The sequence below is a fragment of the Bufo bufo genome, chromosome 7 (genome assembly GCF_905171765.1).
Source record: "Bufo bufo chromosome 7, aBufBuf1.1, whole genome shotgun sequence".
Taxonomy (NCBI): domain Eukaryota; kingdom Metazoa; phylum Chordata; class Amphibia; order Anura; family Bufonidae; genus Bufo; species Bufo bufo.
This window is the reverse complement of record NC_053395.1, coordinates 210,151,750-210,178,235: the sequence shown is the minus strand read 5'-3', so window position 1 is coordinate 210,178,235 and position 26,486 is coordinate 210,151,750. Positions and strand designations below refer to the sequence as shown.

General features: G+C 43.8%; 1 protein-coding gene across 1 annotated transcript in view; it reads left to right on the top strand.

Annotated features, from left to right (window-relative positions):
- The window catches only part of ARHGAP15 (Rho GTPase activating protein 15), an 842,137-nt gene that overhangs the window by 404,876 nt on the left and 410,775 nt on the right, over positions 1–26,486 (top strand). The window contains exons 8-9 of the mRNA XM_040440262.1: positions 21,208–21,306; positions 22,763–22,871. Coding sequence (XP_040296196.1) covers positions 21,208–21,306; positions 22,763–22,871 — 208 coding nt within the window. The remainder of the gene's footprint in view (positions 1–21,207; positions 21,307–22,762; positions 22,872–26,486) is intronic.

The window sequence follows — 26,486 nt, the reverse complement described above, 5'->3', positions numbered from 1 at the left end:
CACACGAGATTTTGCGCTGGATCTTCAGTCAAGATGGCCGCAGCGGCCTCTTCGCGCTCAGACAGATGAAGTGAGGATTTTTTTTAAACGCTATTAAAATTACCACGAAGTACAAAGAAATTCGGCTTTGCGGCGAATCAAATTTTCACTGAAATTCGGATCGAAGTCCACTGTGGATACTTCGATTCATTCCACACTAGTGGTAAATTCAAGGCTATGCCCTGAATGTCATTGATGGTATGCCCTAAATTTTGGCAACTGTCTGCTTATCGAATTGCACACGTCTACCAATGACTTCTGTTTTTTTTGTTTAAGTATATTCATTTTTTGCATTTATCTGTATTGAGAGGCATAGTCGAACAAAGGAATACTAGCTAAATGTATGTGTGAATAGAGGCCTATATTGGTATTATTGTCTGTTGGAATGACTGAGACCATAATGGAAACCCAACACACCCCATTATTGCTAGTGGGGTTTGTCAGGTGTCATTGATATCCATCACATTGCAGATTGAACACTTCCATTTTTTTTTCTATTTCTGGACCAAAGTGGAAAGGATGCTGCAGGTATGAACCCAGCCGTATAACCATATGTAACACAGTTGTATTGGTTTTTCTGTTATTTTTTTAAACATCTCTATTAATGGACGTGGCTGAAGACAAGTATTCTAACTGACCTACCATTTTTGCAAGTGTGAATACCATCGAAATAAATAGGACGTGTTGATGTATCTGTTCTTTCTGATTTTTTTGATATGGCAAAGAAATGCAATGAATGGTCTTTTTCTATTTTGATTGTTTTCCATTTTCCAGTTCTCTGACTGTAATCACTAATTTAAAGGGGTTAACTGGTAATTAATATTGATGACTAGGATTCAGCGAAGTGAAGCAGTGGAATTCGGTCCAAATTTTAGAAAAATTTCGATTCGCAACAAATCCGAATTTCCTTGCGCGTCGTGGTAACAAATCTGTTGCATCCAGCCATCCTATACACAGCACTATAAAACCCTCATCCCACATGGTCTCTGGCATTGTCCTTTGAGATGAACAAAGGGAGAGAAATGATAAGCGCTCGTGCACTAGGGACAGTGTTGCTGAAAATGAATAATATAAGAATATTAGAGAGGGAGAGTGCAGGGAGACTATAGGGAGAGTGCAGGGAGACTATAGGGAGAGTGCAGGGAGACTATAGGGAGAGTGCAGGGAGACTATAGGGAGAGTGCAGGGAGGCTTATTCTGTGTCCTATATTTACTTATTCCTACATCAGCCGTAAATGTAATTCAATACCAATAAGATGGAAGCCTTTATTATTCCAGTGCCAGCATGCCAACCTATACCATCCAGTCTGCACCCCTTAGGGGCCATGTCTTGATGATGTTCATCCTCATCTTTTGCTGACTTTACTTCTTCTTCCAAATCATCCTTCAAAGTCTCCATGTCTAGAAAAGTCAGCACGATGCAGAGAGTTGAAAAGCTGGATGTTCCTGATGACATATTCTCATCAATATTAGATGATGTGGAGAAGAAGGAAAAGCAGATGGCAGAAGAAGGGCTCCCACCTGTAGGGCAGGGGAGCGCTGGGGTTGGAGAAGTGGGTATGCCAGAGCTGATTGCTATTCTGTGTTTACTGTCAAATAATCTGCAGGAGATTGCAGGCAAGAACAGTAATAATATGCATATTGTGCCCCCACCTAACCTGTCCCCCCACCTAACCAACAAAACCCCATACCAGCAAAAGCCCCAGTCTAAAGGTGCATTAAAAGGGGCCGCGCGACCATTAACAATGAAGCAGGACTATACAATCTGGTCTTCATTATTAAATGAAAGGCAGCTGCGGGCTATTTGGCCGTGCAGTTCTTCACCGCAGCATGGCCACAACCGGGCCACAGCACGTCCGCTCCGTGTGACCATACCCTAAGACAAAGTGGCTTGGGTATACCTGATTTATAGCGAATCATGATGAATTAATTTATAATTAATCAAATTTTTTGGTTAAAGGGGTATTCCCTTCACAGACAATGGGGGCATATCGCTAGGACCTCTGGGACCCACACCTACAACGAGAACAGAGCAGGGAGAGTTGTGGCTGGAGGACGCCGGGTTTCCTGGGGTTCGGCTACCACCAAGCACTGCTCCCTGCTGCTTCCATACAAGTAAATGGGAGTGCACCGCGCATGCGTGGCCCCCGTTCCCATTAATTTCTATGGGGCTGACGGAAATAGCCGAGCCTATTTTCTGCAGCCCCATAGAAATAAATGGAGGGCAGCTGCACCCTCCACTACTTTTCCTGCTACGTTCTCCATGTAGCGATATGTCCCCATTGTCTGTGATGGCAAGACCCCTTTAACATTAGCAAAGTTGCTCAATCAAATTTTTCAAAACTTCGCTCATCCTCTGGATAAGTCATCTGTATCAGATTGGTGCCAGTCTGACAGCTGGGAACCCCGCTAATCAGCTGTTAGAAGAGGCCAATGCGCCATTTGACATCACTGTACATAGGCGCTGGGCTGGAATACCAAGCACAACTGCTGTACTACGCATAGCGCTGTGCTTGGAGAGCTGCCGGGAGCTGGTGCACTCACCAAATCTCACTTCAAATAGATGCAAAACTTGGCTTTTGTAACTTGTAGGGCTTCCTTCATCAAAAATGTGTAACTTTTTGTGATTTTACACCTGTCATTCTAGGTTTGAAAAGTTTACATAGTTAGCTATGTTAATGAGATGTAGGCCAGATTTAAGAAATTAAAAAGTTGTGCAAATGTCGCACGTACGCTCCAGCTGGGGAAGTGGTAAAAAAAACTGTAGTAATATCTCTAGACATATTGTATATATAAAAAAATAATAATAATAATTATGCATCAAATATATCAATTTGCAGCATTTGATACACTTGGTTTAAATAATGCAAAACTGACTGCAATAATTCCCTTAATGATAAATCCCCCTAGTTTTTTTTTTTGTGTTCTTGTTTCTATAGGTATCTACACATGAAGCAATATCTAAAGTAGTTTCTGTGGAAATCTAAGCTTTTCTGACATGGCTGGGTCCCCAGTGTTCAATAGATTCTTTCCATTGACTTTTTATGTGCCGTGGAACTGTGTGAGATGTTTCATTTTATTCTAAGTGATGCTGACCTCTCTTGTACCCGACACCTGAGAGTAGTCCTAATAACGTGTAAGGGGGGGAGCTCAAAAATGTTTTAAAAATTCTAACAAAAATCTTCAATTTTTTTTTAATATCACATAAGCCAGGAATGTCCAACCTGTGGCTCCCCAGCTGTTGCAAAACTACAACTCCTAGCATGCCCTGATAGCTGTAGTCTACTATATGACATAAACCGTAAGATAAAAATGCACTGTACTACTCATATACATAGCTCAGTATGCAAGCAATATTTAATTGAAATTGCTATTCAAAATTTTGGGTTCCAGTACAGATAATATTTGTACAGACCAGAAGAGCAGACCTCCATTGTAGACAGAACAATGATGTCCAATAGAAAGAAGCTTAGTATTACAAAAAGTAATAGCAATAGTAATAGCTATTCTGTTGTACAGCTCAATTTTTTTGTTTTTTACTCCCTTTAATTTTTGGCGCCCTACATTCATTTTTAATAAAAATTCAAGAATACGAAAGAAAATGCCTATTTATGCCTCAAGTCCTCTAAGAAGGGCTTTCAAAAGCAATTTAAGCAACGCAGATCGTGATTGAAATCCGAGCTGACACTTCTGTGATGTCTCACATTCGTGCACATTTGTTCTCCTGATATTTATGTAGCTCACCCAAGTACGGTCACACACACAGCGCCGAGCGAGGCGCCCGAGCCTCCAGAACATTTCAATGCTCCGCTATTTGCTCTTGTCGTTCGTTATAGATCATTTACGTCTATGATCACAAATTGGTCAATCGCAAGCTCAGACTCAAAAGCTAACAGCTTCCACTGAAGTCTTTCCCCAAGGGTGTTGAAATTTTCCTAGTACAAAGTGCAAATATGCTTTAGTGAACCGTTCCAAGGCTCATTTATCAGAGAAAACAGTAGAGTCAATATATAAAAGTAAGCGAAAGAAATCTAAACACTAAAGAAAGAAAAAAGAAAAGGATTTATCAGCCAAAAAGCTACAGACCAGCTTTGACTGATACAAAGTAAATTACCATATGTAATTAAGAAGTGGAAGCTTTTAAACTGTAGAGAGCAGTAGCAGCCTTTACAAGCTGCCATACCCAGTTGCATTGAAGAAGGAGAGCGACACTTCAAATGTATAGGGAGAAATAACGGCAAGGCCTCCCGCGTTAATCCCTAAGATTTAATTGTCCCTGTTTGCGGTTGATGTAATCCTTTTCTGCCTGATCAATTAATTTTAACCCTTCCCCTCATTAAATGGGAGGGGTTAAAGGGATTTTTAAAAGAAAATAGATACTTAAAAAAAAATATATAAAAATATATATATATATATTTCTTTAAAATAAATAAAAATTTTAAATTCATCGAATCCACGTCATTGCCATTCAGGCAGGGGTGTAACAACCATAGCGGCAGACCATGCGACTGCTATGGGGCCCAGTCTTAGTTGTGATTATCTCCTCTTCTACTGGAGGTGAAAAGTTGGTCAGGACTCTACCCTCTAAAGCAGGCATGCTCAACCTGCGGCCCTCCAGCTGTTGCAAAACTACAACTCCCAGCATACCCAGACAGTCTACAGCTATCATCCAACAGCAGGGCATTGTGGGAGTTGTAGTTTTACAACAGCTGGAGGGCCGCACATTGAGCATGCCTGCTCTAAAGGAACAACTTTTAGCAAATGAGGCAGTGAAATAATGGCCCAAGGGTCATAGAAAGAGGTTTAGACAGAAACCATTCTGTGCTGAGTGGGGGGGCCTGGTTTGATCCTTGCTATGTGCGCCACTGACTGGGACTGTTCCTGATTCTCTTCAATATGTAGAAAATGCCAGGAGAGGCCTTCACTACTGATTGGCAGAGTAGGCATTTCTTAGCGTTCATGGAATTTCGAACCGGGATCTGGAAGTGAAGAGCTGGGGGGACGAGACAGAACAGCAGCGGATCCGTGAGAGTATTATTTTGTTTTGTTTTTTTCAACCCTTTGTGTTTTTACCCATAAAAAAAATTCCTTCTGAAATCCCCTTTAATATGCAATTATGGTGTGTGCATTGATATTAAAGGGGTTGTCCTATTTCAACAACCCCTGTCCATATACCCGGTTAGACACATGGGCATCATAGAGGGGGTCAACTGCTCTTGACCCCCATCCATAAGCCAGAGTGGAGAGACACTAATATGCAGAGGCTCTCACTCTGGCAGACCAAGTCTTTCCTTGTACTACATAGACGGCCATTTATTTTAATTTGTCTACATTTGTCCATTGGTGTCCGCTGTAGAAGATATGAACACCAAATGGAGCCCTTATATGCAGTATTTTGCAGATCTGAGAGAGACAGCAGTGACATTGCTGTGCTCTCTGCTTTCCTGTGTCATTACATTAGTTAGTTAGTTAGTTAGCTTATATATAATACAGATAGTTAGTGGGAGATAGTCAGTGTAGGTTAGATAGTGATATAGTGTAGCTGATAGGTTCTGCTGTCCATACATACACACATAGTGCTGTGATGTCACAAGTTCACAACAATACTTAGTGCACCAATCACTAATAAGTAGTCAGACCTGCTAAAATGTGAAGTTGCATGTATTGCGCCAAAATATTCGCATCATTAGTGCCGATTTCGCAATCGCGAATATATTGGAATATATCTGTATATAAAGCTATGGTAATGTTCTGCCGTGCCAACCATTTTCGCCAGTCTCAGGAAACTTCTAGCAGCTTGAAAAATTTTGCTATAGTGACCCACTCCTGTATTGCACGCGCATTGCGCGCATATTTCATTGCCGATTTTCACAATCAAGACCATATTCGCAAATTCTAGAATTCGCTAATATATGATGAATATTCTACCAAATATTCGTGAAATATCGCAAATTCGAATATTGCCCCTGCCGTCCATCACTATAGTATACCATCAAACTGTATAGAAGCCACATGCAGATTGACCATGTACTGCTAGTATGGCCGAGCAGTAGCACCATCCACTGAAAATCCTACTGATCCCAGGAGCAAACTCCAATTGGTGTCATGAAATAAATTGGAATATGGAAGCATGAAAACCCTTAGGGTCCATTCACATGTCCGTATGTGTTTTGCGGATCCGCAAATTTTGCGGAACGGAAGTGCGGATACGGAAGTGCGGATACGGAAGTGCGGATCAGCAGATGCGGATGCTGATAGCACATTCTGGCCCCAGTGAAAATAAATGGGTCCGCATCTGTTCTGCAAAATTGGGGAACGGATTCGGACCCATTTTGCGGACGTGTGAATGAACCCTTACTTGTAGGTTTCCATAATTCCCATTCATTTTAATAGAAAGAAATTGTGCTTCCAATGCCATCTCTCTGCTGAAGATTTAGACTTGGATTGACTGCTAAGTGGAATTGGTGGCTTCTAACAATTTCTGAAAAGCTGGTGGTGATGAGGTCAGTTTACATACAGCCAGAGTCAGTGGCGTAACTAGAGTGTTATGGGCCCCAGTGCAAACTTTGGATCGGGGCCCCCCCCCCCCCTTTTTACAAAGAAGCGGCAGATTTTCTTACGAAGGGCTCTTTCCCTTGTGGTTAGTCCGCTGCGTGAATGAGGGCCAAGCTCCATTCCGGACAGCAGAGACACGGAGCAGTAACATGATTGATAATGCTCCGTGCCTCTCTGTGACCTTTTTACTACAAAATCACAGTGAGATAAAGTGGTCACTGTGAGTTTGTAGCAAAACGATCATAGAGAGGCACAGAGCATTATCAATCATGTTACTGCTCCGTGTCTCTGCTGTCCGGAGCGGGGCTTGGCACTCTTTCACACAGCGAATTAGCCACACGGGATCCGCTCGTGTGAAAGAGCCCTAAGCCCAATGCATGGCTACACTAACCCAGTCCTAATAAAATCTGGTCCTACCTCATCCAGGGTGTCGCTGGCTTCGGCGTGATATCCACTGGATCCAGAACAAGGTCCCTGTGGTGATAGAGAAAAAAATGAATAATCACATAAGGAAGGGATGGTGACTGCCCCTATGAAATCACCAGCAGGGGGCGCTGTGCTGGCCTGGTAGACTGAGCTATGCCAATGTATAGCAGGGTAATTTAGGACATTTCCCCTAAGTGCTACCACACAGTACTAATGCCCACATTGTGGCCCCTCACAGTACTAATGCCCACCTTGTGGCCTTTCACAGTAATTAAGCCCACCTTTGTTCCTGTCACAGTAGTTATGCCCAGATATGTGCCCCCTAACAGTAGATATGCCAAATATGTGCCCCCTAACAGGAGTTATGCCCAGATATGTGCCCCTCACAGTGGATATGCCCAGATATGTGCCCCTCACAGTGGATATAGCAAGATATGTGCCCCTCACAGTAGTTATGGCCAGATATGTTCCCCCTCACAGTAGTTATGACCAGATATGTGCCCACTCACAGTAGTTATGCCAGATTATTTGCCCCTCACAGTAATGACCAGATACGTGCCCCCCTACAGTGGTTATGCTAGATTATGTGCCCCTCACATTAGATATGCCCACATATGTACCCCTCACAGTGGTTATGCCAGATTATGTGCCCCCCCTCACAGTAGTTGATATATGTGCCCCCTCATAGTAATGCCTTTATATGTGCCCCCCTCACAGTAGTTATGACAGATTAGGTGCCCCCTCAGTAGAGATGCACACTTTTGTGCCCCCCCTTCCCCTTTGCCCCCAGTCTGCAAAAAAAAAAAAAAACATACTTACCCTCTTCCCTGATGTTTCACTGCCACACTCACATCACGCTGCTGGCTGTACTGAAGGCAGTTTCCCGGGCCTTCAGAGCTCCTCCCACAGCCAGCAGCGCGATGTGCGGCAAGCAGAGGGAGCGCTAGAGCTCCTGCTTCACTGATGATCTGGAGACAGCCCGGCAGTGACAAGAACTGCCGGGCCGAGTGTATATGAGTGAGTGCGCGCGTCCCCCCTCTTCCTCCTCCCCCTCTCTGCGCAAACCTCCCCCACCTTGCCTCATAATATTAAACGTGTAATGGAGCGCCCTGACGGGGCTGGCATTGTCACTGTACTTCATGCCGGGCCCCGTCACAGCTCTTCATTACATGTTAGTACAGCGGGCCCCCTCCCCCCGCCGGGCCCGGTCGCAGTCGCACCCCCTGCGACCGCGATCGTTACGCCCCTGGCCAGAGTGTTTGCCTTAAAGGGGTTTTCCGGTTTGCATCAACATCCTGTAATAAATCATTTACAAGATTAGCTGCAATTTTTTTATGTATTTTTTTTACCTTTATCACTCCTATCTTCCGTTTTGGGCTGTGGTCACATGACCATGTCCATGCAGCTCCTTCTTATTTCCTGTGATGTTATGTCCGTGGGCTGGGCAGTGATAGGGGAGTGTCTATCTAACTAGATGGGTGGGAGGAGCTATAAACTAGCTGGGCGTTGTTAGGGGCGGTGCTGGAGATCAAGAAGAGGAAGGAGAAGTGCATCATGGGTTTGGTCGGATACAGCAACAGGAAGTGCTAGATACAGGATGGGAACAAAGTCTGATTTGAAAAAGAAAAAAAAAAACATGAGAAAGATCTGCATGAGATAAGCACTACCATGAACATATCTGTTAAAAACCATAGTAATCCCAGAAAACCCCTTTAAGGCATCACTATGCATACATATATTTTCTACTCCTGCTCAGTTTCTTATTAGTAATGTTGAGCAAATCAAAGTTAACAAAATGGAATTTGATCCGAATTTCTGAAAAAAATTTGATTCGCCACAAAATCAAAATTTCTTGGCGCTTCGTAGTAACGTATCAATCTTTCCTGAAATGTCAGTAAAAAGAAAAACATACTCACCTCATCCATTTGATCATGGAGAGGCAGTCGCGATCTTCATTGAAGAAAACGTGCCAATTCTTGCAAGTGCTAACGAGTAACGTCACCACATCCTCAAGCTGGACGTCATCACGTCAGCACACGCGAGTATTGGCGCGTTTTCTTCAATCAAGATTGCCACGATGGCCTCTCCACGAACAAATGGATGAGGTGAGTATTTATTTTTTTGTTTTAAAGGGATTCTGTCATGAGATTTTAGCCCTATAAGCTAAACATATGCCCATGTCCGTACTAATAACATGACTCCTAAACTAGCCTTATTAAACCTGCTTGTGGCTCTATTAGCCCAAAAAGCTTTTTATAACCTGTCAATCACCTACCTAAGGTGCCCAAGGGGACATCCGTTAATACAGGGTGTCCAGCTGTCTGGTGCCAAGCGCCTCTTTCCCAGTCTTAATCGTCGTACCTTTCTGTCTACAGTGCCACTTTCCTCACCTCAGCGCCGGCTACGCAATCCTCCCGTCCCTCTGCCAGATCCGGCGCCTGCGCACTAGGCTCAGCCTGATGCGCCGCGGACTCCTGGCAGCGGCTTCGTTGAGCAAATTGCGCATGCGCCTGATGCCGCTCAACGAAGCCGCTGCCAGGAGTCCGTGACGCATCAGGCAGAGCTTAGTGCGCAGGCGCCGGATCTGGCAGAGGGACGGGAGGATTGCAGAGGCAGCGCTGAGGTGAGAAAGGCGGCACTGTAGACAGGGAGGGCGGCGATTAAGACTGGGAAGGCAACGCTGGGCACCAGACAGCGATGGGTGCGGCCAGGCACACGGTATTAACGGAAAACCCCTTGAGCACCTTAGGTAGATGATTGACAGGTTATAAAAAACAGTTTTTTGGGCTAATAGAGCCACAAGCAGGTTTAATAAGGCTAGTTTAGGAGTCATGTTATTAGTACGGACATGGGCATATGTTTAGCTTATAGGGCTAAAATCTCATGACAGAATCCCTTTAACCCCTGATTAACCAACTGATAGGCTGAATATGACTCTCAGATGCCATCATCAGCATTGAACACAACATCGGAGAGGTTAAATGACGGATGGCTGCATGATCGCTATTTTGTGTCATCGCGCCCGCTCCATACATTGGAGTGCAATTTATTATGAAGTAATTTGTAATGTATGGAATTACTTGTCAAAGTTCAGCGAAGCAGCCGAATTGAATTTTTTAAAATAACCTCTGCGGTTATATTTCAAACCTCAAAATCACTATGTAATAACTATCATGTAGCTACTGTACAAAGACTTTGCAACTATATTCTGTGACATCATCAGCCGGTCGTTATCTAACATTATGTTATTTTTTGCTCCCACTTCTCTTGCTCTGTGATATCAGAAAGACTAAATAAAGAAACAAAAAGACCAGTGTAACACTTAGCACCACATTGGAACTATACAAATGTGCTCTCCCTTAAAAGGATTGTCCACTCCTTTACTATTGATGCTCAAGATAGGCCCCCAATATCTGACAAGTGGGACACCCATACCCCCACCAATCAGCTCTAGCATTAAAAGATGGCACCAGAACTCTATAGCTCTGTCCATTGCGTAGGGCAAAGAGCTGGTGTCATGAATGAGGTTTGCAGATAGCTGGAACTTATAAATAAACGAGCGACTGGCTTGATCCCAAACTAAGGAGCTATTAGGTGAGCCCTATAAAACCCTAAGAGCTCTCCCTGACTGCTATGCACATACAAGGGTCTCGATGGTAGACGTTTGCATGCCCACTGTCACGACTGTCACGAGGAGAAGGTCGCAGCGACTTGCTACTGGCGATAGCTTGTGAGTTTGCTCCGTGGTTCAGGGTATGTCATCCAGGTTTTGCCTTGTGAACCTTTTTGTCCTGACTGGGAGTTTGTAGGCATCCTTCTCAGGTGAGTCCTGTCTGCCACTCCCAGATACTATATTAGTTTCAGTTTCACTTGCAGTCATTGCCAGATATAGTCCTTACTTCCAGTGCTACTCTGACCTTTGAAGGAGATCGTTTGATGGTGTTGCTGTGGAGCTCTTGTCCGGCGTGGACTGTCGTGTTTGGGATCGCCTTCTCTGCTCGTGACTGGATAAGTCTATCTCTGCTGTTGTTTGTTTGTTGCTGTCTTCCCCTGTTGTTTTCCTAGACGTGAGTGATGGTGACTAGTGCTCCCATCGCCCTTTCCCCAGTCCAGTCTTGTTAGGGCGACTGAGGGCTTAGGCATCCTGCTCGCCGCACGGGTTCACACCCCGTCTAGGGTATCAGGGCAGACAGGTGCCAGCTTAGGGTTAGTCAGGGGTGGCCATTCTATTTCCCATCCGTAGATAAGGGTCCCCCTTCCCCTCCGTCTGGTGCGACACGACTGCTGCTGGGATAGCGGTTGTGACAGTATATCTGGCCTTTTAAAAAAAAAAAAAAAATGTGACATTTCATTTTTTTTTTTGCTTGCTGTTTTGCTTTGTATTTTGTCTGTTCCACTATGGATCCGGTTTCGGTTTTGGCGAAACAATTACAGGGATTATCCCTTGAAGTGGCAGGATTAAAAGCAACAGTGCTGCAGCAGCAATCCTTGGGTTCCACCGTTGCTACGGGAAACCAAGGTACTCCTGAGCCAAAAGTGGCTTTACCTGATAGGTTCTCAGGAGGGAGAGACCAATTTGTAACCTTCAGAGAAGCTTGCAAATTGTTCTTCAGGTTACGCCCTAGATCCTCCGGCGGTGAGGAACAACGGGTGGGCATTGTAATTTCTCTCCTGCAAGGAGATCCGCAGGCTTGGGCTTTCTCCCTACCATCAGACTCTCCGGCCTTACGATCAGTGGAGGAGTTTTTTTGAAGCCCTGGGTCTTGTATATGATGACCAGGACAGGGTCTCACTGGCTGAGTCTAAGCTACGTAGACTTCGGCAAGAGAACCGGTCTGCTGAACTATATTGTTCCGAATTCCGTAGGTGGGCTACTGATACGTTATGGAACGACTCGGCCCTTAGGAGTCAGTTCTGCCAAGGGTTGTCTGAAAAATTAAAAGACTCGCTGGCGGTATACGAGGTCCCTGGGTCTCTTGAGGCTGCTATGTCTCTGTCCATAAGAATCGACAGACGACTCAGGGAGAGACTATTAAATTTTACGGAGGCCTCTATAGGGCAGGGATCGGTCTGTTATGGTCTAGTCGAACCAATGCAAATAGGGGGCGCCACTAGACGGGTGAATCCTCCTAAGTTCCGCCGTAGGTCAGAGGTTTGTTTTCGTTGTGGGGGGAGGGGTCATTTTGTAAAGGTTTGTCCCTCAGAACCCAAGAGACCACAAACTAAGGAGCCGCCGGAAAACTAGAGTCCCCAGATTGTGCGGAGGAGAACAGTCTGGGCGTATTCGTTTCCTCCATACGCATGTCTCAGTTTTTGTTGTCCGCTACCGTTGAGGTGGGCAATACAACTGAGATCTGTTACGTCTTTTTGGACAGTGGGGCGGGGGTCAACTTGGTGGATTCACGGTTTGCTCAGGCTCTGGGTTTTACTCCGGAACCGGTATGCAGAACTATTCCTGTTTTTGCCATCGACTCCTCCCCTCTTACTCAGAGAGAGTTAACTCAGATCATCCATAATATCCATCTGCAGGTAGGGGACCTCCATAAAGAGCTTATCTCTTGTTATGTCCTGGACCGTCTTCCGGCTCCTATGGTATTGGGGCTTCCCTGGCTGGTGACTCACAATCCAGTGGTGGATTGGCAGGCCGGGGAGATTGTGGAGTGGAGTGAACATTGTAAGGACAACTGCTTGAGTTGTAGGTGCTCTACACTCTCTGTAACATCTTTACCTGCCTTTCTGTCAGATTTTATGGATGTGTTCTCTGAGAAGGGTTGTCAGGGGTTACCACCTCATCGTCCATATGATTGCCCGATTAATCTATTACCTGGGGCAAAACTACCTAAAACCCGGTTATACAATCTTTCCGGCCCGGAGAGGAAGGCTATGCAAGATTATATTTCGGAGAGTTTGGCTAAAGGACACATCAGACCCTCTTCTTCACCCTTGGCTGCAGGGTTCTTTTTCGTTAAAAAGAAAGATGGGGGCCTGCGTCCTTGCCTGGATTTCCGGGAATTAAACCGGATAACTATCCGAGATCCCTATCCTCTTCCTCTCATTCCCGACCTCTTTAATCAGGTTGCTGGTGCTAAATGGTTCTCCAAAATGGATCTCAGAGGAGCCTATAACCTGGTTCGCATCAAAGAGGGGGATGAGTGGAAAACGGCTTTTAATACTCCGGAAGGGCATTATGAAAATCTGGTCATGCCATTTGGTCTTACTAATGCGCCTGCGGTGTTCCAACATTTTGTCAACGATATTTTTAGTCACCTTATCGGGAGATTTGTTGTGATATATCTTGATGACATCCTGGTCTATTCCCCGGATCTGGATACACATAAGATCCATGTGAGACAAGTGCTGCAGATATTAAGGGCCAACAAATTGTTTGCTAAATTAGAGAAATGTGTGTTCGCCGTAAAAGAACTGCCATTTCTGGGGTATGTGTTGTCAGATTCAGGTTTCCGCATGGATCCAGAGAAAGTCCGGGCGATTATGGACTGGGATCTGCCTGAGAACCTGAAGGCATTGCAACGCTTCCTGGGGTTTGCCAATTTTTATAGAAAGTTTATAAAGAACTATTCCTTGGTGGTCAAACCACTGACGGACATGACCCGAAAGGGATCCGATTTTTCCAAATGGTCACATGCAGCCAAAACTGCCTTTACATCTCTGAAGGAGAGATTCATCTCGGCCCCTATTCTCGTACAGCCAGATGTCTCGCTTCCTTTTATTGTAGAGGTTGACGCATCAGAGGTGGGGGTGGGAGCGGTACTATCTCAGGGCCCGTCCCCTGGTGAATGGCGTCCGTGTGCTTTCTTTTCGAAGAAGTTGTCTACTGCAGAAAAGAACTATGATATTGGCAACAGGGAACTTTTGGCTATTAAGTTGGCCTTTGAGGAGTGGCGTCATTTTTTGGAGGGGGCGGTTCATCCCGTCACGGTGATTACTGATCGCAAAAACTTATTATATCTGGAGTCTGCTAAACGTCTCACCCCTAGACAGGCTCGGTGGTCGTTATTTTTTACTAGGTTTAATTTTGTAATAACCTATCGCCCGGGGGCAAAAAATACTAAGGCGGATGCATTGTCCCGAAGTTTTCCTGGAGGGAGTGATGTTGATGTACCAGAGCCCATTTTGCAAAAGGGGGTGGTGGTCTCTACATTACACTCAGGTTTGGAGGGGAGGGTGTTGGAAGCTCAGGGGGACGCCCCGGCCTCCTGCCCCTCGGGTAAACTGTTTGTGCCAGAAAATTTACGACTGGAGATACTAAAAGAACACCATAACTCCACACTGGCAGGACACCCAGGTAGTAGGGCAACCTCTGAGTTAGTGTCTCGTCGGTTCTGGTGGCCTAAATGGCGCCAGGAGGTGTTGAATTTTGTGTCTGCATGTGCTACCTGTGCTCGTTCTAAGGTAGATCATACTCGTCCGGCAGGGCGTCTTTTACCTCTGGCCATCCCCAACAGGCCTTGGACGCACCTATCAATGGATTTCATTACGGATCTACCAGTATCAGCGGGGAAGACTGTTATTCTTGTAGTTGTTGACAGATTCAGTAAAATGGTGCACTTTATTGCTCTTGCCGCATTGCCTAATGCTAACACACTGGCTCAGGTTTTTATTGACCACATCGTGAAACTTCACGGGGTCCCTTCCGATATTGTTTCGGATCGTGGTACCCAATTTGTTTCTAAATTTTGGAAAGCTTTTTGTTCTCGTTTAGGGGTTCATCTGTCGTTTTCTTCATCTTTCCATCCACAGTCCAACGGTCAGACTGAACGTACCAATCAAAACCTAGAGACATATTTGAGATGCTTTGTTTCCGAAAATCAGGAGGAATGGTCATCTTATTTACCGTTAGCCGAGTTTGCCATTAATAATCGTCGTCAAGAATCTACCAATAAGTCACCATTTTTTGGTGCGTATGGTTTCCATCCTCAGTTTTGTACGTTTAGTGAGGGGGGCCGTCTGGGATTCCCGAGGAGGAACGATTTGCGTCTTCACTTTCTTCAGTGTGGCAGAGTGTGCAAGAAAGTTTGAAGAGAATGGGTGGTAGATACAAACGTGTGGCTGATAGGAAGCGCTCTGAAGGTCCGGACCTTGGGGTGAATGACTTGGTGTGGTTGTCTACCAGAAATATCAAGTTGAAGGTTCCCTCGTGGAAATTAGGTCCGAGATTTATTGGTCCTTATAGGGTAATTAAGATCATTAACCCGGTGGCTTTTCGTCTGGAGCTACCTCAGACTCTAAGGATCCATAATGTCTTCCACAGGTCTCTGCTTAAGAGATATGTAGAACCTCCTGAACCATTGCCGCTACCGCCTCCACCGGTGGTTGTTGATGGCAGTCTTGAGTTTCAGGTAGAAAAGATTGTTGATTCACGATATGTTCGCCGCTCTCTTCAGTACCTGGTGCACTGGAGAGGTTATGGTTCCAAGGAGAGAATGTGGGTTCCAGCATCAGAGATAAAAGCGGACAGACTCATTCAGGCTTTTCATAGCTCCCATCTGGAGAGGCCTGGTCTTGAGGGTCCGGGGGCCCCTCGTAGAAAGGGGGGTACTGTCACGACTGTGACTGATCCAGACAGGTCTGGGAGGAGAAGGTCGCAGCGACTTGCTACTCGCGATAGCTTGTGAGTTTGCTCCGTGGTTCAGGGTATGTCATCCAGGTTTTGCCTTGTGAACCTTTTTGTCCTGACTGGGAGTTTGTAGGCATCCTTCTCAGGTGAGTCCTGTCTGCCACTCCCAGATACTATATTAGTTTCAGTGTCACTTGCAGTCATTGCCAGATATAGTCCTTACTTCCAGTGCTACTCTGACCTTTGAAGGAGATCGTTTGATGGTGTTGCTGTGGAGCTCTTGTCCGGCGTGGACTGTCGTGTTTGGGATCGCCTTCTCTGCTCGTGACTGGATAAGTCTATCTCTGCTGTTGTTTGTTTGTTGCTGTCTTCCCCTGTTGTTTTCCTAGACGTGAGTAATGGTGACTAGCGCTCCCATCAGCCTTTCCCAGTCCAGTCTTGTTAGGGCGACTGAGGGTTTAGGCATCCTGCTCGCCGCACGGGTTCACACCCCGTCTAGGGTATCAGGGCAGACAGGTGCCAGCTTAGGGTTAGTCAGGGATGGCCATTCTATTTCCCATCCATAGATAAGGGTCCCCCTTCCCCTCCGTCTGGTGCGACACGACTGCTGCTGGGATAGCAGTCGTGACACCCACGTACCTAAGCCTGTGTGACACCTGAAAACCCTATAATAGTGAGGGGACACGACCACCGGCTCCCTGCACTTAATACGGAGAGAGTCAGGGTCACCTAGAATCAAGCCAGCAAGCAAACACAATAAAGTAAAGGACTTATCTGAGCAAACAGCAGATGCAGCCTCCAGCAGTGGACACTTCATCCAGGAAGTACTATAAACCGCAAAGTGAGGCAGTATGGGAGGGAATATAAAGGAAGACGATTATGTCTAAATAAGTGACACCTGGCAGAAAGAAAGGAGATGAGAAAGTGAAACCAAAACAAAGAACATCATACAAGAGGTAGAGAAGAACGTCTGCCAGACCTTCTCACAGAAGTGGCGGTGACAGCTGGTTACCATTCACTGCAACGGGAGCAGCGCTGCAGTTACCAGCTCCATCCACCACACAATCAATGGAGCTGTGTAGTCCCAGCGCAGACTTCCAGCGTCAGAGATACAAGGTAACATCTCATCAACGTGGATGAGGTTAGTCAGACCCCCGAAGATTCGATATTAATCTTGCCATCAATATCAAAATTCTGGACAACCCCTTTAACCTTCCACTTGGCTTGAAAGTATGCCAAGACGAGTAACAGAAGGTGTCCATCTTTAAAAACCAAAAATAGAAATAAAAATTGCCTTCCCTAGCGTGTATTGAATAAGGAGTGTGAGAAATTGAGTCCTGAGCAGAATTCCCTGTATCATGGGGTCTGGTCAGACTAAAGCAACGAGATTACCAACCATCTGTTGCAATCCTTTGCTTTGCATTTTTTTCTGTATATTAAAAAGTTTAGCAAAAATCTATTTAAAATATATGACTTTTGTTTCAAGAATTGTTGCCAAGTAATGCGGTAGGGAAGATATGCCAAGAACAGAGCGACACGTATGAAGCTTGAACTTTTCATCTTAGTTACTCTGAATGTACACGTTTGAATGGTCTACTGGCACGAGCCATTTCACAGTATAGAATGTTTGTGTATTAACATATTTCTCTCCGACGTGCCTGGTTTCCAGTATTACTACATTTGTGTTAATTTTAGCACTTAAAATATGGACTGACAGAACTGTGATGTGATGGTACAATTAGGAGCCAAATTGAAAAGATAAAAATAGCATTGCACAGCTAATCTGTGAGGAAGAGAACAGAGACTGTCTGTACGTTACAAAAGGTCTCATGTATCGATAGATAACCGCGCTGCTCTTTGGAAGCCATGTCAAACCCTTTCCATTTCTGTGATTTTAGTTTTCATTACGTTTATGATTATTACTATCATTATCACAATTAATATGTAAACACCTAAGGGTTTATTGTCAACACAGTTGCTGAAGTCCAGCGAGTAAAATATGTTCTTATGGATTTTTAAAATGACAAGTTACCACTAGACATAAGCGAATTTGTTAGAATTTGATTTGGGTCCGATTCGGCTGAAATTTCTGTCCAATTCTAATCGGGGATTAATGAATTTGACCAGAATATAAAGTGCTGTAATTGCATGAATGCCTCTCTTTGTCTCCACCCAATCACCAAAAACTGAAGCCCAATAGAACTCAAATCTCTTAGGAAATTTGGGCTAAATTTTCAAATTTTAGATTCAATCAACTCATCTACAATTCCCCAAGGAAATAGAGATAGGGATCATACACCAGGTAGTTTACATTGACAGTGAAGCATACTTATCAATGCAATTTCAACCCTTTTCCAGAAAAAAGCATTTACACTAAATGTCAAACTTCCCAATCCACAAACTGTCTAAAAAAAGGGGATGCTGCTTTATAGTCACATGATGTGCAGCTTAAAAGATGTGTCCACCCTTATCTGGACTCTAATTTGGTTAAGGACTTCAATTTTACAAAAAAAAGAGTGTAGTGAAAAAGATTCACTACAATATTTTGATATGCTAGCAAAACCTTTGTCAGACTGCAATACATTACACAACCACTGGGTGGCTGCACACATAGGATAGAGACATCTTGTGGCAAAATATCACAACATTGTGATGTTTTACTAAAGCTGGTCATCTCATAAAGCATATCAGGGCATTTCCAAACTAATGAAAAGGTAAGGAAGTTGACTTACTAAGCAAGATGACTTAGTACAGGACAGAAAACGTGTCAAAGCTCATTAGGTTCACCCAGGGGCATTGGTATAGGTTTTGAGAAAAAATAATTGCACCTAGAACCTGGAGCCTCAGGGTGAGCAAAGATCCCTCTGCCACATATGAAGTCACTAGTATAATAAATGGCACATGGAAGGTGGAAAATCATTTTATAGCTGCTGCATTGGGACACATGAGCTTCTGGTTCATAAATATGGTGCCTTATTGCTAAACATGAGGTGCATTACATAACAAATGGGTACAGCTGTACTGCTTAGTGGTGGCCTGTTGTGAATTTACTGTGTCGGGATAATCAGATTCTCAGAAGATTCTCTGTTGCCAGTACAAAAAATGCAGACAGTAGTCCTACTAGTCCTACTAGATACGTGATTGGCTAAGACTAGGGTGGTTCTTCACTCTACAAAATATGGATTGACATCAATCATGATATTAAAGGGGTTGTTCAGCATTTACTAAAGATGGCCTATCCTCAGGATAGGCCATCGGTAACTGATTAGTGAGGATCTGTCACCCCACATCTTTGCCGATCAGCTATATGGGTATAACTCCGTCATCGGCAGTTGGCGCCGGAGCTACAATACACAGTGGGAGTAAGCACTTTAGTAACAAGCTCCCTCTAGTACAAGGTTGATGGAGTTGTTTAGTTTTGGTGACAACTTCTAGCAATGGAGATACACTCGAACAGGTGAGGATAGGCCAGAACTTAGTAAAGGCTTGATAACCCCTTTACGTACACAATGTCCTATCATTAGATCCATTTATGGAAAAGGTGTCCAAAGACTACAGATGTGTCCACCTTTACATTTTTATGTATTTCATTAGTGACTCCAATTTTTCATAATAAAAATTCTATAAATTATGACAACATGCTAGAAAACCCTTGAGAAGCTGAAAGTTACACAAATACACATAGCACACACACACACCTCATACATATATAGCAGTTACATTGATGGCCTATCCTCAGGATAGGTTAGCAATATTAGATTGGATGGGGTAAAACAAACCGTTCCCCTTCCCATCACCTGTTCTGGAGCAGCTCTGGTGCCAGAAATAAGCTCCTGAATTACACAGTTGTATCATGGAGTGGTCAGAGGTCCTTTGGCAGAGTTGTCACCACTGAAGTGAATGCTGCAGTAACCAGCTCTGTCCACTATGCAATGGATAGAGCTGTTTAGTTCTAGAGACAGAGCTACTCCCGAACACCTAAATAGCGGTGGGTGTCAGATATCCCCCCCATCAATTTGATATTGATGGCCTATCGTGAGGATAGGCCACCAATGTAAAAATATTGGACAACCCCTTTTATGGGGTTTTCAATATTTTTTGTTATTTATGTTACGCGCTTATACAGCACTGACTTCTGCAGCACTTTTAGCATCAAGCTGTGCCCAATGGGGCTCACAATCTGTTCCCCATCAGTATGTCTTTGGAGTGTGGGAGGAAACTGGAGGAAACCATACAGTTGCTGTCCTTGGTCAGATATGAACCTAGGACCCCAGCACTGCAAGGCACTAGTGCTAACCACTGAGCCACCATGCTGCCCAAGTTTTGAGGACTTATCCTCCAGATAGGTAATTAATCATGAAAATTTTACTCATGGGGTCCAACACCCAGCACCCCTGTCAATCAGCTGCTTGAAGAGACTGCGGCCTCCTCCCAACTTACCAAACACAGTGATGTACATTATATGGTTGTGCTTGGTATTTCATCCCTCACTTGAAAGGGAATGAGCCATGCCTAGGTCATTTGACCAATGACATCACTGTGGCGAGAGCTGCAGTCTATTCAAACAGCTAATTCGATATTGATGGCCTATCCTGAGGATAGGCCATCAATATTAAACTCTTAAAGAAGTTGTCCGGGTTCAAAGCTTAACCTGGAAATACCAACATTTTCACCCAGGCAGCCCCCCTAATTTGAGCATCGGAGCATTTCGTGCTCCAGTGCTCTCCCTTGCCCTGCGCAATACAGCTTCTTTGTTTATGTTTTTACACTGCTAGAAGGAGGCTTCCACCTACAGTAGCAATGTATTTGGTGATGTCATCGGCTCTGATGGGCGGCATTTAGCGCTGCCGTAGCCGTTTTACAGGCTAGGGCAGCCCTAAATCCTGCCCATTAGTGCCGGTGACGTCACTTGGCTCACTGCTGGGCGGAAGCCTCCGCCTAGCAGTCCCTATGGAGAGCCTGGTACATCACCAGATCTTCTAAAAAAGACTTTGCCCTGTGCGATTCAGCACAGGGCAAAGGACAGCATCGGAGCATGCTCTGATGCTCATATTAAGGGGGCCGCCAGGGTGAAAATGTAGGTATGTTCGGGTTCAGCTCTGAACCCACACAACCCCTTTAAAAAAACAAAAAGGTAAAGGGGCTGAGCTGAAATACTACACACAGTCCACAGTTACAGCGTTTCTAATTTAGTGCAACCACTTTAAAGAATACATCCTGAAATAAACTACTGATATCCATCCATCAGGAGGCTAATAATTGGTTCTCTCTTCTCAATTGTCTAGCCTTATGAGATTACAGATCTTAATGCAGGTTTCTTCTTGAGAAAGAAAATGCCGGACTAGGAGTTAAAAGACATTTTACTGGATTATGTAATTGTTTTATATTATATTTGTGTTTCTTTTGTACTTTCACATCTAATTTGCACAGTTTCCACTCTCAATTTAGTACCACGAATAGAAAAAAAAAAAATTGCATTGATTTTCAAAGTGAAGGCTCCTTGTGCATGTTAGTATGAAAGTAAAGGAATTCCCATGGTCCAGGCATGTTTGGTCTAAATAAATAATCTTTCAGCAGTCCACTTGCTTACAATAAAATTCTCTCCTCAGATCACAACAGAATCAGGAAATGAGTTCCTTCTACAGTCAGAGGCAGACATCACCGTACAGGAATGGTTCTCCGTCATCCGAAACACAATTGACAGCTTGGTATGTGTTACTTTGTTACCTTTTTCAGAAGTCCGGCCTGTTTATACAGTATGGTGGATGGGAGAAATGACAAATATGCAGACGAAAACAAACAGCGTGAGCTGTCAATAATGAAATAATTACGGCTTGATTATTTGAAGAATTAGTCATTTGCTTTGACGTCCTGGGAAGGTTACGTTCTTTAGGTGACGGCTCAGTTAAAGTTCTATCACAAAAAAAACTTCTGTTCTCTGATTTGCACGCCATGATTTGTTTTGTGGACAGAGAACACTGCATTAAGTGGGGGTGTAAAGTTTTGCAAACCTCTTTTCAAGTTCCCTTTTTGGGTTTTATTTTAAAAAGCAAGATCCTTGGTAGCACTTGCTTTATCTGAAGTTATAAACCATGTCTAGGGCTGTTCTTCCAGAGGTTCCCTAATTGGCATGGAGGTCCATTCATTTCCGCAGTCAAAAATTCGATCACCATAGGGTCGTATAGCACTATAACATTGGTTTAGTAGAATCAGCACTTAGAGAGGTATTTCCATCTGGTAAGTTTATTGGTAATATATCCTGTAAATGTCGGATTGGTTAGGGTCCCACCTCTGGGACTTGCTCCTATCTCCTGAGCAGTGCCCCATAGTGAACAGAGAACAAGCAGTCTATGAGCAGCCACTCTCATTTCACCGCTGTGGCACTTCTGAAAAATACTGAATTCTGGCTCGGCCATTTTCGAAAGTCCAGTAGTGGGTTTCCAAAAATCACCAAGTGCACTTGTTCGGCTATTTTCTCATTCTTATAGCAGTGAATGGAAAGTGTGCTCTTTGTTCACTTTGGGGTCCCATTCTGCCGGAGGAGAGGGTGCCAAAGGTGGAACCCACACCAACATGACATTTATGGAATATCCTATCAACATTATTTAGATAAGCCATAAAAGTCCCAGTTGTGACTATCCCTTTAATTTTTGAGAGAGAGAGAAAGAAAATCTGGTAGTAGTCTCAAACTGTTCAATCAGTGCTTTTTCATTAAAGAAAGCTAATATGAATACCTTTGGGTTTCTGGGAAAGATATTTAAATTTGTTTTTCTTCCAAAAAGAAAAGAACACTAAGTCTATCGGATTCCAGTAGAAGTAAGATATGCTAATATGCATATATTTTCCCCAGAAACTCAAGCAGTATTGGCTGGACTATAATACTCCTTATGCATACGAGGTGGTCTCCGTAATGAGAAAGAGCACACCCAAGCCCCCAAATAAAGGACACTCAGCTAACCTGCGCAGTTTTCTCTTTGAGACATTTAGTTTTCTTTTCCTTTTGGATGGAGAACTGACTTGCTCACATCATTCACCTAAAACAAATGACAAGAATTTTGGGGGAATTTCAGGATGAATTCCAAACTGGTAGCGTCAATTCACTCATCTGTAATTCAGATCAAGAATCTCTTTCAAATCTAAGCACTTTTGGAATGTGTCTTTCAGGGAACAGTGCAGCCATTTTCCACACGGAGTGTTAAGTCTGCCAGCACGGAGGTCTTACACCAAGGGGCTGGACTGAAAGAAAAGAAAAGTGAGCAAAGGAAATCGCTGGGTATGTATTTTTTATTATTCATCACTTTTCTGTTACAATTATGATCTTTAGTGCATCCGGCCATCACCTTTGTGTATTACACATATACATTCACTCACAGGTGTCCCTTGCCCTATGGTTACTGTCTTAGATCCACATTCAGTACATGGCCAGTGTTTCTTATGTAATTAGCTTTAACCAGTATGAGAAAAGAAAGCTAAACCTACATGGTGTACATATGCAAATGTGCGTAGATGTGAACCCTAAATTACAATATCACTGAGCATTTCCCAGCTAAGCTGCAGATGAAATTCATGTAGGCTAAAGTGAAAGTCTACCCTTGAACTCTTTTAAATTTATTTTTTTATTTAAATTGGTTTCAAGTTCCTTCTGTTCCAGCCTGCATTAGGATATGTTCCCAAATCACATAAGTGCTGTGGTTTTGCCATCATGGAGTTTCATGAAGCAAATCAGCTTTTTAAAATAGAACCAGCAAACTGGATGAGATTTTAAGAAATCTCATCCACATGCTGTTTGAAAAACCTCACAGCCTTTTTTTATTTTATTTTTTTTACCCTGCAGAATGTTAATTTATGCTGCAGATATCCACTGAAGATTTCACTCTTTGCAATGGAATCAGTGAAATCCACAGCCATTTCCATGGCAAAAAACTCTGTGTAATACATTTTTGTTATGCAGTGTTTTTTGTTGCGGCAAAACCTGCAGTGGACATTTCCACTGTATTTTTCATCCCATGTGGACATTACCTTTGATTCAAGAGCTGCACTCACTATTCTGCTGGTGGAGTCACTCTGCACATACATTACATTACTTATCCTGTAATGATCCTGATTTACATCCTGAATTATAATCCAGAGCTGCACTCACTATTCTGCTGGTGAAATCACTGTGAACATACATTACTTATCCTGTACTGATCCTGAGTTACATCCTGTATTATACTTCAGAGCTGCACTCACTATTCTGCTGGTGCAGTCACTGTGTGCATGCATTACATTATTTATCATGTACTGATCCTAAATTACAGTCTGTATAAGGCTACTTTCACACCTGCGTTCGGGTGTCCGCTCGTGAGCTCCGTTTGAAGGCTCTCACAAGCGGCCCCGAACGCATCCGTCCAGCCCTAATGCATTCTGAGTGGATGCGGATCCGCTGAGAATGCATCAGTCTGCCAGCGCTCAGCCTCCGCTCCGCTCAGTGAGCGGACACCTGAACGCTGCTTGCAGCGTTCGGGTGTCCGCCTGGCCGTGCGGAGGCAAGCGGATCCGTCCAGACTTACAATGTAAGTCAATGGGGACGGATCCACTTGAAGATGACACAATATGGCTCAATCTTCAAACGGATCCGTCCCCCATTGACTTTCAATGTGAAGTCTGGACGGATCCGTTCAGGCTACTTTCACACTTAGAATTTGTTCTAAGTTATAATGCAGACGGATCCGTTCTGAACGGATACAAACGTCTGCATTATAGGAGCGGATCCGTCTGAGCAGACATCAGACGGACCCGCTCTGAACGCTAGTGTGAAAGTAGCCTTATACTCCAGAGCTGCACTCACTGTTCTGCTGCTGGAGTTATCGTGTACATACTGTGGGGTTTCACTCTGGTAGACTGGATTAGCGGACGCAGTATAGAGGCAACACACGTTCTTTGTATCAAACAGTTCAGTGTTTTATTCACACTTTAGGCAAGTGACAAAACAAGCAGTCATTAGCAAACAAAAAGTCACCTTGCAGTGTTGGTTGTAATTCACACCGTGCAGCAATTCACACCAAACAGGTATCCAGACACAAGGCTCCCAGATCCCAACACAGAGACCTGGCTTCTGAGCCTAGCTACTTATTTAAGGACAGCCAGGTGCTGCCAAAACCCGGACCGGCAGTTAAAATCTGGTCCGATATTTGACCTCACCTGGCTGTAAATCAGCCTAGCAGCACATGCTGGAAGGAAAATACCAGTTTTTCCAGACAAAACCTCTCACAGTGTACATACATTACATTACTTATCCTGTACTGATCCTGAGTTACATCCTGTAGTATACTCCAGAGCTGCACTCACTATTCTGCTGGTGGAGTCACTGTGTACATACATTACATTACTTATCCTGTACTGATCCTGAGTTACATCCTGTATTATACTCCAGAGCTGCACTCACTATTCTGCTGGTGCAGTCACTGTGTACATACATTACATTACTTATCCTGTACTGATCCTGAGTTACATCCTGTAGTATACTCCAGAGCTGCACTCACTATTCTGCTGGTGGAGTCACTGTGTACATACATTACATTACTTATCCTGTACTGATCCTGAGTTACATCCTGTATTATACTCCAGAGCTGCACTCACTATTCTGCTGGTGCAGTCACTGTGTACATACATTACACTACTTATCCTGTACTGATCCTGAGTTACATCCTGTAGTATACTCCAGAGCTGCACTCACTATTCTGCTGGTGGAGTCACTGTGTACATACATTACATTACTTATCCTGTACTGATCCTGAGTTACATCCTGTAGTATACTCCAGAGCTGCACTCACTATTCTGCTGGTGGAGTCACTGTGTACATACATTACTTAGCCTGCACTGATCCTGAGTTACATCCTGTAGTATACTCCAGAGCTGCACTCACTATTCTGCTGGTGGAGTCACTGTGTACATACATTACTTAGCCTGCACTGATCCTGAGTTACATCCTGTAGTATACTCCAGAGCTGCACCCACTATTCTGCTGGTGCAGTCACTGTGTACATACATTACTTAGCCTGTACTGATCCTGAGTTACATCCTGTAGTATACTCCAGAGCTGCACTCACTATTCTGCTGGTGGAGTCACTGTGTACATACATTACTTAGCCTGCACTGATCCTGAGTTACATCCTGTAGTATACTCCAGAGCTGCACTCACTATTCTGCTGGTGCAGTCACTGTGTACATACATTACATTACTTATCTTGTACTGATCCTGAGTTACATCCTGTAGTATACTCCAGAGCTGCACTCACTATTCTGCTGGTGCAGTCACTGTGTACATACATTACATTACTTATACTTTACTAATCCTGAGTTTCATCCTGCATTATTCTCCAGAGCAGCACTCACTCCAGATTTTTCTTTTAGTTTGTAATCTTCATGAAAAGCTAAGAGCAGCGCATCAAATTTATCACAAATGTACAGTATCATAAGCTTTAATGTTACAATGTTTATTGCATGAAATTAAATTGCTTTTTGGAATAATGTTTTAATGATCACAAAACTGAGTCCGATACCATAGCCAGTACAGCACAGTGATGGAGCCAAAATAGACTTCTGAATATTTGGCATAGAAATAGAGATGACACATTGTTAGCAATTAACAGGTGGCTCTCTCATTGTCCAGTTTGCCTACACAGAATTCCAAAATTTGGGATATTTCAAAATATAAATTTTTAACACCACAGATTTTCTGCAGCCTACACATTTATCTGTAAGTAATTACTTGTTTATATTGTACAAAATGTAAAAGGATAGTATCATAGAAATTAAAATTGATATAAAATGGCTTGTACTATATGTGACATCATCTTCTCATGAGAATGCCGAATAGAGTAAGTAATATAATTAGAGATGAGCG